General features: G+C 47.3%; 1 protein-coding gene across 5 annotated transcripts in view; it reads right to left on the bottom strand.

The window, feature by feature from the left end:
* Positions 1-441: 441 nt before the first annotated feature.
* Positions 442-14,136, bottom strand: part of TRAF1 (TNF receptor associated factor 1) — a 29,657-nt gene continuing 15,962 nt past the window's right edge. For 4 of the 5 annotated variants that reach the window (XM_053564134.1, XM_053564156.1, XM_053564142.1 and 1 more), the window contains 5 exons: positions 11,792-11,857; positions 10,911-11,303; positions 5,629-5,806; positions 3,988-4,136; positions 442-2,339 (listed from right to left, as the gene is read on the bottom strand). In XM_053564134.1, the coding sequence (XP_053420109.1) occupies positions 2,121-2,339; positions 3,988-4,136; positions 5,629-5,806; positions 10,911-11,303; positions 11,792-11,857 (1,005 nt within the window). In that variant the 3' untranslated portion in view covers positions 442-2,120. The remainder of the gene's footprint in view (positions 2,340-3,987; positions 4,137-5,628; positions 5,807-10,910; positions 11,304-11,791; positions 11,858-14,136) is intronic. The other variant, XM_053564157.1, reaches the window with a different exon arrangement.

Below are 14,136 nucleotides of genomic sequence, written 5' to 3'. Positions count from 1 at the left end.
TGAGTGACTTTTACCCCCTGAAGTCTGGCTTTCCTCTTCTGTACAGCAGAGATGATGGTAATCACATCTGCCTCATGGACTTTCCATGAAAGTGTTATGGAATGATGCAGGCAGAGCCCCCAGTGCAGTGTCTGGCATCAAGCTAAGCACTCCATGGTGGTCTGAGATTCTGTCATTCTTACTCTGGGACCTCACAGTATACAAAGCAGTGGCTTCAGCAATCTTGGCATCCTCCTGACATCATGAGGTCAGCATTCTCACCCATGTGGCAGGCGTAGGAACTGAAGCTTAGTGGCGCCTCTGCTGCTGGGCTCTGCAGAGGACACTGCATGCAGCTTGTTTCTCTGGGGCTAAGCTGCTTAAAAGCAGAGGATGCGTCTCTGTCCTGGGCCCAGGTTGTGGGTGCCCTGTCCCGCCCCCTCCACCCTCAGTGCCCCCGAGCCCACCAACACTGGATGGAGGACAGAGATGAGTCCAGGAGACCTGAGGTCAGGAACTAGTCACGTGATCACAGGCACATCACATCCCTCTGTGCCTCACTTTCTCCATCTGAAATCAGATCTGACAATTTCAGCCCTGGCTTTGGCGTCAGAAGACCTGAGTTTGAATGCCGGTCCCCCCACCTGTTTGGAGCAACTTTTCTCCACTTTTCTTAGTTTCCTCGTGTTTGTCTGTAAGAAGAGGCTAATTAATGGTAGAAGGTTGTATGTAGTAAGATATTAAGGGAAAAAAGGAGAACACCAGTGATTAACAGGATTCTAATTACATCTGCTAAAGTCTGTGTGCTTGTGTGTGTTTGTATCTACGTTTTCAAAAGAAAAAGAAAACTGACTAAAATGTGCTCAGCTGTGCTCTCTGGATGCTGGGCTCATGGGTGATTTTTACTTTCTTCTATATATTATTTCTGTAGTTTTCCAGTTTTTCTGTTATGAGTATGTGTCTCTTACAACAAACAACCAAAGGCATAAATAACTGTTGTCCTCCCTGCCCAGCCCTGGCTGGCGAGGTGGCCTCTGTGAGCAGGCTGTGTGGAGCTGACTGTGCACACAGTCCTGCCCTCTGGGGGCGGGGCCAGCGCTGGCATTAGCAGGCCTTTAGGGTTGGCGCTCTGGCTGGGGCAGAAGGATCTTCTGCCTCTCAGGGTCTCCCATGAGGATGTAACCTCATTGTGGTCGAACACTTTACCCAAAAGGAAGCTTGAAGAGGAAGGAAAGTAGAAACAAAATACCTGGTTTCTAATGCCAACTACCCCCACCCAACCTTGAGCAAAGCACCTGGTCTCTCTGGCCTCACTTTCCTAATCTGTAAAAGGGGATTAAAGGCTGACAGCCATACTGGGGGGTTGTGAGGGCCCAGGGAAATAGGGGCTCTGCTTGCATCTTGCCTCCCCACCCTTGAGTTACCTCTAAGTGATGAAATGTCAGGTCTTTGGTGCATTTAACATAGAGCTTTGTTGGAAGAGAAATCATTCAACATTTTAAATCATGGTCTCCTCCTGCTGATATCAGGCCAAGGGTCACCCAGCAGGTGCTTTGGGGAGAGCAGCCATCTGCACTCCAGCTCATTTTTACCTTTCCTCCTCCCTACACAGCCCTGCGCCAATTTGATGCTCCAGTGCAGCCCTCTGGATATTCTTATTCACCTCCAGTGAGGGGGAACTTAGTCGAGGCCTGGACAGTCTGAATTCACATGGGCACCCATCCCTTCCTCCCATCAGTCCTGGTGATCCTGGGCAGGAAGAGAGAAAGCCTATTTCTGGTTCTCTGCTCAGGCCCTGCAGCTCCAGACATGGTCCCATTTTCTCCCCACCGTGGTTGAAGTTGGCCTCAATATTCAGGGCTGGAGTGGCTATGGCCTCTCAGTGTTGTGTAGTTGGTGTAGGGCAGTTCTGCCCATCATCCTCTCAACCCTTTGCCTTTGTGGGCCCAGCCTGAGGTCCCAGCATCCTTAGTTGAGGGCCAGCCACAGTCAAGCCATCAGTTTTGCCCACATCTTGTCAGCTCTGGCCCATCCTTGTGCCCTGGGGTCTTGGGTGCCAGAGGCAGGACACCACAGTCAGCCATCTTACTAAGCCTCCCTCCCCTCATCTGAGCTGCTGCTCCCTCAGGAGCCCACCCACCCTAAGCGTTGGTTTCCACGATGCACTTGAGGAACATGGTGTCATCCTTCACATAGGCATGTTTGGGAGACTGCAGCCTGCTGAGGGGGAAGAAGAGTGGGCAGCCGCTGGCCACATTGGTTTCACTCTGGGGCCTCTGGAAGGATGCTGAACTCAGGTCGGGCCGAAAGGCGTCAATGGCGTGCTCACGGTTATTCTGGTCCAGCAGCATGAAAGTGACCTGCAGGGCAGGGACAGGCAGGAGATCAGGCCTAGGGCTGCAGCTCCAGAGCCAGGCTCCTTGCCTGTGGCCACTGTGGCCTCTTCAACTCTTAGCCCAGCCAGATTAGGGATCAAAGACACCATGTAAGGATTGCAGCTGGTGTATGGGGAGACCCCAGCAGCTGGAGCACCCAGTGTCCTCAACAGGCTTCAGGGGGTGGCCTTTGACTAGGATCAGATATTCCATCCAGCAGGCAGTTGATGCCTCAGCCAAGGTTGATTGGCTATTGGGGGCTAAGGGCAGGACCGAGGCACTGACAGGGCAGCTGGACTCTGATATTCCCTCTAGCTCAGAAATTTTTGGTTCATAAACTAAAGCTGGAACCTTCTGTGGCCCAGCATAAGGGCAGGGACAGACAGGCCTGCTGTGGAGGGGCTGTCAGTCAGTGCCCTGAAACACTCACAGAGCTTCTGGTTACAAAGGCCTGAGGAGCTGATCATCTAAAAGTGACGCAAACTCTCTTCCCTGCCACGTGCCTTTGAAACACCCATCAGGAACCTGCGTCACTACCAAAACAGTCCTTAAATCTGGGTGCATGTTAGAATCCCCTGGGGAGCCTTAAAAATCCTGGTGCTCAGGGCTGAACACTTAGTCATTGGTATATAAAAGATTTCCAGCACCTTTTGGGGGCGGGGACAACTGACTCACACCCAGGCCACTGTAGCAAGCCTGCACCGTCCATCCATTTCCACCCTGCTGAGGTCTGTATTCTTGCCACCTCACCCCATGCGATTATGCTGTTCACCTGCAGGGACAGCCTAGCCCCCCAGGACTCCCCTTTAAAAACTGCCAACAGATTTTACTTTTTACATCTTTTCCTGTTTCCACTGTTTTGCCTTTTCCAGAATGTCACATAGCCGAAATCATAACAGCATGCAGTCTCTTCAAGGTGGCTTCCTCCATTTAGTAGTATGTATCTAAGCCTCATCTAAGTCATTTTAAGGCCTGACAGATCATTTCTTTTTAGCACTAAATGAATAATTCATTGTCTGGATGTACCCTTTACCTACTGAAGGCCACTTTAGTGGATTCCAAGTTTTGGTAGTTAAGAATAAAGCTGCCATAAACACCTGTGTACAGGTTTTTGTGTGGACAAGTTCTCAGCTCCTTTGGGTAAATACCAAGGAGTGTGACAGCTGCAGGGTATGTTCAGTCTTGTTAGAATCTGCCATGCTGTCTTTCCATACGGAAGAACCATTGTGCACAGGGGTTCCTGCTGCTCCACGTCCTCCCAGCACTTGGTGTTGTCAGCATTCTGGATTTTGGCCACTTTAACAGGTGTGGACTTGGTACCTGCCTCTTTCTCCCTTTCTGAGAACCCTGTGGGTTCAGGCCCAGCTGCTCAGCACGCCCTGGGGCAGTCTCTGTATCCCCACCTATGGACAATTGTTTCCTCATAACCTCCAGGGGTGTTCTGTTCTGGAGACTTTAGCTCCTGGACTCACTGGACTGGGGGGAATGTTGGCTACTAGATCTGAAGTCAGCTTCTAATCTTATAAAAGGGGACACCGATAATGAAGAGAGGTGGGGGACTTGCCCAGGCCACATGGCCAGTTTGTGCCTGAACCAGGTTCCCATGCTCCCACTCCATTAGCCCTGCCCAAACCTTGTTCCGGAAAGGCCATGGCAGCAGAGCGTCGTACTCCCCTCTCATGATCACGATGAAGAGTGACAGGTGCGTCCTCTTCCCTGTGCCATCGCCGTTCAGGTACAGCCGCAGGCACAGCTTGTAGCCATACTTGGCAGTATAGAAAGCTGGAACATGAAGTTGAGGTCAGGCAAGCCCAAGGTCAGTGGCTCAAAACTATGACAGCTGGGGCTGGAGTTGATTAGAGTGTAAAAAGGAACAGGCCCATGGAAATCATCTAGCTGTCAGCTGGCCAACCACCTCACAGATTGCCGGCCCCACCTGCAGAGTTTCTGACTCAAGAGTGCTGGGGGGAGATGCGAATTTGCATTTTTAACTTGGTTGCTGGGGATGCCAATGCTGCTGGTCCTGGGACCACACTTTGAGAAACACTGACCTAACCGACCTGCATTTTATAGTCTGAAAACCAAGCCCAGTAAAAGGAAGTGGCTGGTCACCATGTCACAGTATGTTAGGGGCAGAGACAGGATTAGGGGTCAGGCTTCCTGTCTTTCAACACTGGTTTCTTTTTGCTGCCCTAGGCTGACTGGTTGGGCTTTCCTGCAGGCTGGGTGTGTGTGGGGTGATTCACGGTTCTGCCAGTCACCCTCAGCAAAGGCCCCTGAGGTACGAGTCATTCCTGGTGGTGAAGCACAGAGACCCATGGGTTTTCTCCCTGGACGACTGAAAGGGTCACCCCATCCACATGTGGGTTCTGGAAGCTGTCACCCTCCAGCAGAGGGCACTTCTGGGAGAGGTTGGGTGGGATTGGGGGTGGGGGCAGGCAGGAAGGGGGTGGAGGAGGACTAGGCTGCCAGTCTGACTCATCTCTGCCTGTTATGTTTTGGTAGAACAAGAAGCCCAAGGCATTGCTCGCTTTTTCCCTCTTTGGAAAGAACTGAGAAAAAAAGTCTCTGTGTAGGGTGCATGGCCGTCCATGAAGAGGGCTGCCCCAACAGAATGGGATGAGGGCTGCTCCTGTAGGAAAGGGGCCCCAATCCTGCTTGGGTGAAGGGCAAACTCCACTGCCTCATTTTATACACAAATACATGCACTGTTTTATTAACAGATGTAAGTTAGTTAAGAGAAACATTTGCCAAGTAACTTCTTTATGCAAGACATTGTACTAAGCCCAGGGGCTCCAGAAATGAGTCAGAACTGTCCCAATTTACACAACACTTATCCGTGTGCTCCCCACCATTGCACACAAAGGCACATGTGTCTTACTGAGTTCTCTGCTTGTCTTATTTCAGAGCAGGGAGCTCATCGTCACATGCATCTACATCTTCACAAGCTCTGGCTCACCACACGTCTTCCACATCCAGTGTCCACATGAAGCGGACAATAATTTCCATTCCTATTTGTAGGATATGACTGATATTCAGGGAAGAAAATGGGCTGCCCAGGCCCCTGCTGTAGGTGGCTAAGAGCTATAGATCAAAACAGAGTTCACCTGCCACCCCCATGGTCCCAGCGCAGCCCTTGGCTGTAATAGGTAGTCTGAATGGACACTGGCCTAATGAGACACAGCCAGGTTGTCAGAGTTGGCTCTTCTCATTACTGTTTCCTGGACAGGGCCTGCCTCTCCCAGCTGGTCTCTGTGCTCCCAAGAGGTATTACCTGGGGAGAAGAGGCTGACGGTCCTGCCGCAGGCTGACTCGTGGCACCGCCTGGTGACATTGGTGATCTTCCACAGGAAGGTGCCATCAAAGGATGCCTCCTCCATGAGGCTCAGGCTCTGCTCCAGCTTGCCTAGGGCCTGGTCTTTCTCGGCCAGCGTCTGCTGCAACTCCATTACCTGTTGGGAAGCCCGTTCAGCCAGAGATACCAGAACCCAGTTGAGGATGAGGTAGGGATAGCGGGATGTGGAGATGGATCTGCCCAGATATGCTTTCCTTGACTACACCTCACTCAGGCAGGCATGTCTGCATTCGCAGGAGCTGCCTCCTCCCGAAAGTCCTCTTCCTTCCTTCTCTGCTTTCCTATTCATCCATTAGGAATCCAGCTCATGTGGCCCTTCCTTTAGGACAGTGGTTCTCAACCTGTGGGTCACGACATTAGGAAGGTTGAGAACTGTATTAAAGGGCTGTGGCATTAGGAATGTTGAGAACCACTGCTTTAGGAAGACTTCAACCACTGCCCTAGCTCAGCTGTCACTCACTTTATCATCCTCAGTAGAGTGCTGTGGCGTCACAGCTCACAGCACCCTCCAACTCCTGGACTTAAGCAATTCTCTTGCGTCAGCCTCCCAAGTAGCTGGGACTATAGGCATCTGCCACAATGCCTGGCTATTTTTTGTTGCAGTTTGGCCAGGGTTCGAACCCGCCATCCTCAGTATATCGGGGTGGCGCCCTACCCACCGAGCCACAGGCACCGCCCCCCCACGCAGTATCTTATGAGATATATTTTTCTACCTTTCCTACCAGATGTACCTCCAATGGCTGGGTCCAACCTCATTTTATCTTTGTGTCCACACCTCGCATAATCCCTGGTACGTAAAAGTATAGCCAGGACGTTTGCTGGTGAAATGAAGATGCAGTTGTGGCAAGAGTTACATAAATAAAGCCTTTTATTCAGACACGTAAACCCAGTTTTCCCCAGTGAAATTTGAAAGAATACAAATTTACTCTCGGGTGTGTTAAGGTAGAAAAGGCAGGAACAGAAGTGAGTGTCTTCAGAGAAATCATTAATTCTACTGAGGAGAAAGCTGGGGCCCTGACAGGGAAAGTGACTTGCTCAGACCTACAAAGCAGGTTAACAGTGGACCTGTAACTAAAACTCAGGCCTGACTCAGTACAGACACTGATGTAATGTTGCTGCAAACAAAGCAACTGAGGGTGGAGACTGGCTACATAAGGGAAAGTGTGCATTCTGCAGTCAGTCAAGAGAAAGAAATAAAAGGCATCCAAAATGGAGAAGAGGAAGTCAGATTATCTCTCTGTGCAGACAACACGGTCGTATATTTACAAAAACCAAAAGACTCCACCAAAAATCTCTCCGAGTTGATGAACAAATTTAGCAAAGACGCAGGATACAAAATCCATATACAAACATCAACAGCATTTCTATACAATAATGAGATAGCTGAAAAAGAAATCGAGGAGGCAATCTCACGTATAACAACTACAAAAAAATCCAACCAAACAAACCTATCTCCAAGCCCAATAAAATCCTAGGAATAAATTTAACCAAGGAGGTGAAAGACCTCTACAAGGAAAACAATAGAACACCGATGAAAGTAATTGAAGAGTTTTCGTGTCCTCTCTTCGAAGATGACAAAGAAAAGAAGGAACAACAGTCGTACCAAAAAGGGCCGTGGCCGTGTGCAACCTATTTGCTGCACGAACTGTGTCCCAAAGACAAAGCTATAAAGAAGTTCGTCATTTGGAACATAGTGGAGGCCGCAGCTGTGAGGGACATTTCTGAAGCGAGTGTCTTCGACACCCATGTGCTTCCCAAGCTCTATGTGAAGCTACATGACTGTGTGAGTTGTACCATTCACAGCAAGGTAGTCAGGAACCGTTCTCGGGAAGCCGCCAGGACCGAACACCTCCACCCAGATTTAGACCTGCAGCAGCTGCCCCATGACCTCTACCAAAGCCCACGTAAGGAGTTGAGTTCTTGAGGACTGAAGACTAGCTATCCTTTGGGAAAAAATAAAATGGAAATTATATTTAATGTAGCATGTTGAGTGCATCTGTGCCAAATAAGATGGGGTTTCTGTGTCTTATACCTGGTGTTGAAATACAAATTGCCACATATTTTTTCACTCGAAAGAAAGTTTACGTCTGTAAAAAATAAATAAATAAAAATAAAGAAAGGACACAAACAAATGGAAAGACATCCTGTGCTCATGAATTGGAAGACTTAATATCATTAAAGTGACCACAGTGCCCCAAACAATATGCAGATTCAAGGCAATCCCTATCAAATACCAATGTTAGCCAGGCATGGTGGCTCATGCCTATAATACCAGTGCTTTGGGAGGCTGAGGCAGGAGGATTGCCTGAGGCTGAGAGTTCAAGATTAGCCTGGACAATATAGCAAGACCCCATTTCTACAAAAAATAGAAAAATCAGCCAGGCATGGTGGTGCATGCCTGCAGTCCCAGCTACTCCGGAGGCTGAGGCAGGAGGATTGCTTGAGCCCAAGAGATTGAGGTTGCTATGAGCTATAATGATGCCTCTATACTCTAGCCCAGCCAACAGAGCAAGACTTTGTCTCAAAAACAAGCAAGGAAAAACAATAATGACAACAAAACACCAATGCCATTTTTCATAGAAATAGAAAAAACAACCCCAAAATGTATATGGGATCATAAAAGATCCTGAGGAAGTATCACACAACCTGACTTCAAAATATATTACAGGGCCATAGTAACCCAAACAGCTAGTATTGCTATAAAAATAGCCTCATAACACCAATGCAACAGAATAGAGAACCCAGAAGTAAGTCTACGTATTTACAGCCGGCTGATCTTCAACAAAGGTGCCCAGTCACATGCTGGGGCTGGAGAAAGAACACTCTCTTTAATAAATGGTGCTGGGAAAGCTGGATATCCCTATGTTGAAGAATGAATATGGACCCCTCTCTCTCACCAGACATAAAAAACAACTCAAGATGAATTAAAAACGTAAAGATAAGACCTGAAACTATAAAACTACTTCAAAAAACATAAGGAAAACGCTCCAGGATGTTGATCTTGGCAAAGATTTTATGGCTAAGACCTCAAAGGCACAGTCAACTAAACCAAAAATAGACAAATGGGACTCTATTAAACTAAAAAGCGTCTGCACAGCAAAGAAAATAATCAAGAGTGAAGAAACAACCTGTTGGATGGGAGAAAATATTTGCAAACTATTCATGTGGCAAGGGACTTACATCAAGAAAATAAAAGGAACTCAAATAATTTAACAATAAAAACCTAAATAATCCAATTAAAAAGTAGGCAAAGGACATGAACAGATAATTCTCAAAAGAAGATATACAAATGGCCGACAGGTACATGAAGGATGTTCAACATCACTAATCATCAGGAAAATGCACATTACAACCATGATGAGATATCGTCTTACCCCAGTTAGAATAGCTATTATTAAAAAGACAAAAAGTAACAGGTGCTGGTGAGGATGTGGGGAAAAGAGAACTCTTTTTTTTTTTTTTTTTCCCAAAGACAGGGTCTTAGTCTGTTACCCAACCTGGAGGGCAGGAGCCTGATCATAGCTCACTTCGAACTCCTGGGCTCAAACAATCCTTCTGCTTCAGCTTCCTAAGTATCTAGGAGCACAGGTGTGTGCTACCACATCTGGATAATTAAAAAAAATTGTTTTTTGGTGGACATGGGGATTCATTATACTGCCCAGGCTGGTATCAAACTCCTGGTCTCAAGCTATCCTCCTGCCTTGGCCTCCCAAAGCACCAGGATTACAGGCGTGAACAAGCCAGTATACCTTGCCAAAAGGGAACTCTTACATGATGTTGCTGGGAATGTCAATTAGTACAATTATGGAAAACAGTATGGAGATTTATCTAAAAACTAAAATTAGACTAACATGCAATCTAGCAATCACACTACTGGGTATTTATCCGAAGGAAAAGAAATCAGTCCATCAAAGGGATGCCAGCACTGCACGTTTACTGTTCCACGATTCACAACAGCAAAGACAAGGAATCAGCCTAAGTGTCCGTAGGTGGATGGACGGATAATGAAAATGTGGCATGTTTTTTCAACAAACTGATACTTAAAAAAACAAAAAGAAAGAAAAGAAAAGGTTGTATGTATACATGATGGAATACTATTCAGTCATGAAAAAAATGAGATGCTCTCATTTGCAGCAAGATGGATGGAACTGGAGGTAATTACAGTAAGTGAAATAACTCAAGCTCAAAAAGACAAATGTCATATGTTCTCACTCCTATGTAGGAGCTCAAAAAGTTGATTTCATAAAGAGAGAGAGTGGAATGATAGATATGAGAAGTGGGTGGGTGGGAGAGAAGGATGAGGAGAGAGAGGGTAACAGGTACAAATATCCATTTAGATAAATCCGAGGCGGTATCGCACATTTGACAGCAGAGTATTGACTGTAGTTAACACCAGTGTATTGCAGATTTCAAAATAACTGGAAGAGAGGACTTGAATTGTTCCCAACACACATAAATGACAAATACTCAAAGTGATGGACCCCTCAAATACCCTGACTTGATCATTACACATTCTACACTGTCATCAAAATATTACATGTACCATAAATATATAAAATACTACATATCACAAACATTTTTTAAAAACCCAGAAAAGTATAAGCTCTGGAATAAAGGAGGGGACAGTCCTGTTGGACCAAGAATTGTCACATACATGGATTATCTGGAGTCGGTCTGGGACCACACTCCAACATAAAGAATCCTTCAGGTCTGAGCATACGAGGCCAACATAAAACAACCTGCTCTGATGGATGGATGAAGGCACTGGGGCTTTGAGCCTAAAAAAGGAAATCGCAGGTAGGATATAACCCCTGACTATCCCTCTCTGAAGGGCTGCCTGAGGGGCAGGGGCAGGAACAATGCAGACACAGAGAGGCGGGTTTTAGCTTAGTGTAAGGAAGAATTTGCTATGACTGAAAAGTGTTCTGCAACAGAATGAGCTGCCCAGCGAGGGAGTGACCTGTCACAGGAGAAGTTCAAGCAAAGAAACTGAAGCTCTTGTTGGGGGTGTCTGATCCTCACTACAGCTTTCGACTCAGTACTCTTCCTGGAAGGTCCTGGGATATAGGGGAGGTATGTTTTGATGGGGCAGTGGCTGCTCTGAGAAGGACCCATGATTAGGAGGAAAGCTTGTCCACTGCCCTGGAGACAGGATTGGACTCCTAGCCAGCCTTGAAGGCAACACTGCTTCCCGCACTCACCTTCTGTTCCAAGCTCAGGATGCGCTCACGGTCCAGCTGGCTCTGGTGGATGGAGGCGGCCAGGGCCAGGTGGGAGGCCTCTACCTCCTTGTTGAGGACAGCAACGATGTTCTCAAACACGCTCAGCTTTCCCTCCAGCTCGGCCAGGAGTTTCTCCCTCATGAAGTGCTGCAGGGCCAGCTCCTCCTGGCTCTCCGAGCAGGGTGCCCGGTAGCAGTCTACCTCCAGGTCCCCCTGCAGCTGCAGGTCTGACAGGTTCTGCTCCAGAGCCATGGGTGCGAGCCCGAGGCCAGAGCCCAGCTGGATCTTCCATTGTTTCATGAACCCCAACAGCAGATTTAGGTGGGAGGCCTGGGAGGAGACCTCATGCTCCTGCATGGACTGTGGGCTCCCCTGCCAAGAGAGTGGGGGGTTCAGTGAAAACGGAGGTGGAGGCAGGAGCAGGGAGGGGTAGGTCACTGAGCACTGGGCATCCATTCACCCAGACAAGGGGAAGTGGCTTTCTGTGCACTGACAGGGATTCGGGAGGAGGGCCCTGGCATCAGCCATGCCAAGATGAGCCACGTGCATCTCAATCTCTGGAGCAATGATCCTGCCCTGCCCTTGAGTGCAAAGATGGTTCAGGACCATGGAGAGAGGAATGGGGAGTGGGGTCACATTAGTGATGTGACACCAATGCTTTGGTGAGATGGTAAGAAGAACTCCCTGGAGTACTACGATGACTTAATAATGGGAATTGTTGCTTGGGAATGTCATTAGTATGAGGGACATCCAGAAGAGTCACTTGATATTATGGAAAAATCATGCAGGGGCTGGAGTGGGGAGATCAGAGGCCTGGAGCTGCAGTGGACAGATCTCCTTTCTCACACACAGATACTTACCTTGAAGGTGCAGCCAACACCTGCAAAGGGGCACCCAACTCCAGCTTCATTCGTCTTAGGGTGAACCTGGAAAAAGTAACCATGTCACTGGATGTTATGGGAATCCCTGTGGCCACCCCTAGGGCTCTCTGCAATGCACCAGGATCTACCAGGGAAAGAGTTAGACCGGGCCACATGACTTTGTACACGCTGTTCCCTCTGCCTGGCTGACTCCTTTCCACCCTTCCATGACCTCTCAAAATAGGGGAGACTCTTTTAATTGAAAGAGTCTCTGCTGTGATCCTGGTAGCACTGCTATTTCTCCTGTCAAGATGCATTCTACACAATTCCACAATCATCATTCACTCTTTGGTTGCTCCTACTGGTCTGAGGGCTCTGTGAGGGTCATGGCTGTGTTGTCAGTGCTGAGGGCAGTGCCTGGCACGGAGGAGACACTCAGGGCTTGGCTGAGTGGGGCGGCTGAGTAAATGCCTCCATCTTCCTGAAGTCAGTGGGGACTCCCTTTCTCACAATGCCCATCTGCATCCCTCCATGGCTGTCTATCCTTGACTGAGGTGTGCCTGCCCTGATCAGCTTTCCCTTCTAGATGTCTCTAAGCCCAACAGCAGGGACATGGGAGGATTGTAGTAACAACAGCAACTTGACATTACTGTTGATGTATTTAGGTCTGAAGGGTTTACCAAATGTCTTCATGGTCGTAATTCCTCCTCAGGCTCACTACAACACTGTGGGGAAGACAGGGTAGGGTCCCTCCCTAATTTACTGATGAAGAAACTGAGGCTTACAGAGGGGAAGGGATTTTCCCAAGGAGGCAGAGCTAGGAAACAGCACAGCCACCAACTCTTCTTCTCTTATCAAGAATAAGCCCACGTTGGATATTTTTTCTTCCATTCTTGAGACACTTTACTGAGAAGAATATGTTCCAGCTCCATCCATGTAAACATGAAAGAGGTAAAGGGGGGAGGTGGGTAGAGGGAGGGGGATTGAAAGGATCACACCTGTGGTGCATCTTACAAGGGTACATGTGAGCCTTGGCAAATGTGGAATGTAAATGTCTTGGCAAAGTAACTAAGAAAATGCCAGGAGGGCTATGTCAACTAATGAGATGAAAATGTGTCAAATATTCTATGAAACAAGTGTATGGTGCCCCATGATCATATTGATGTACACAGCTATGATTTAATAAAAAAAAAAAAAAAAGAATAAGCCCACGGCGGGAGGTGGGAACAGAGAATAAGGCCATGAGAGATGGAAGAAATATTTTTCCAGAACGTATATAATCGTATGTCAACGATAGGGACACATCCTGAGACATGTGCCACTAGGCAATTTGTCATTGTGTGAACATCACAGCTGCTTACACAAACCTGGATGGTCAGACCTTCTAAGTACCTGGGGCCTTCTAGGTCCTTAAGTGTGGCCTTTTGACGGAATCTAAATTTTACAGAACAAATCATTTTATTAAAAGTGATGCAGCAGAGAAAGATGAAGCTTTTCTCGCCTCCTTTGGTGCTTGAAAAGGAACAATCTTGAGATCAGAAGGCCGCAGGTTTCCCACCCCTGGGTAGCCTGCTACACACCAATGCTGTTATGTGATATAACCTATTGCTCCTGGCCTGTAAACCTGCACAGCATGTCACTTTCCTGAAGAGTGCACAACCGAAGCACAATGGTAAGGATCTGTATATCAAAGCACAGAAAAGGTCCTGTAAAAATATGGCATTATAATCTTCTGGGGCCATCCTCGTATATGGGGTCCGTCGTTGACCAAAACATCATTATGTGATTCATGATAATATCTACAAAAGGGTTTGTGCACTGAATCTGTAAAGGACTCTCAGAACCTGTTAATAAGACAAACAACCTAATCGAAAACATGCAAAATACTGAGAAGATGCTTTACAAAAGGAGATAGGTGAATGACAAGCCTATGGAAAGATGCTCAATGTCACTAGTCATCAGAGATCTGTAAATACCACCAGCTACAATGAAATACCACTATCTACCCATCAAAATGACTAAAATTAAAAAGAGTGACAATACCAAGTCTTGGTGAGGATGTAGTAAGGAGAACTCTCCTGCGTTACTGCAAAATGGAAAAGACATTTTGGAAGTATCCTATGCAGTTAAACCATATTTATAAAGTAAATTACTTATACACCATACTTACAAAGTTACCATACCATCCATATATTCTACTCCGAGGAGTTTACTCAAGAGAAAGTAAAACCTATATCCATGTAGAGATGTATATGTGAATGTTCATGGCAGCTTTATTCATAACAGTCCAAACTGGAAGCAACCTCAGGGTCACCAACTGGTGAAAGGATAAACCAACTGTGGTG

The sequence above is a fragment of the Nycticebus coucang genome, chromosome 2, assembly GCF_027406575.1.
Source record: "Nycticebus coucang isolate mNycCou1 chromosome 2, mNycCou1.pri, whole genome shotgun sequence".
Classification (NCBI taxonomy): Eukaryota; Metazoa; Chordata; class Mammalia; order Primates; family Lorisidae; genus Nycticebus; species Nycticebus coucang.
Note: the sequence above shows the minus strand (reverse complement) of the source record. Positions and strands in the feature narration are given on the sequence as shown.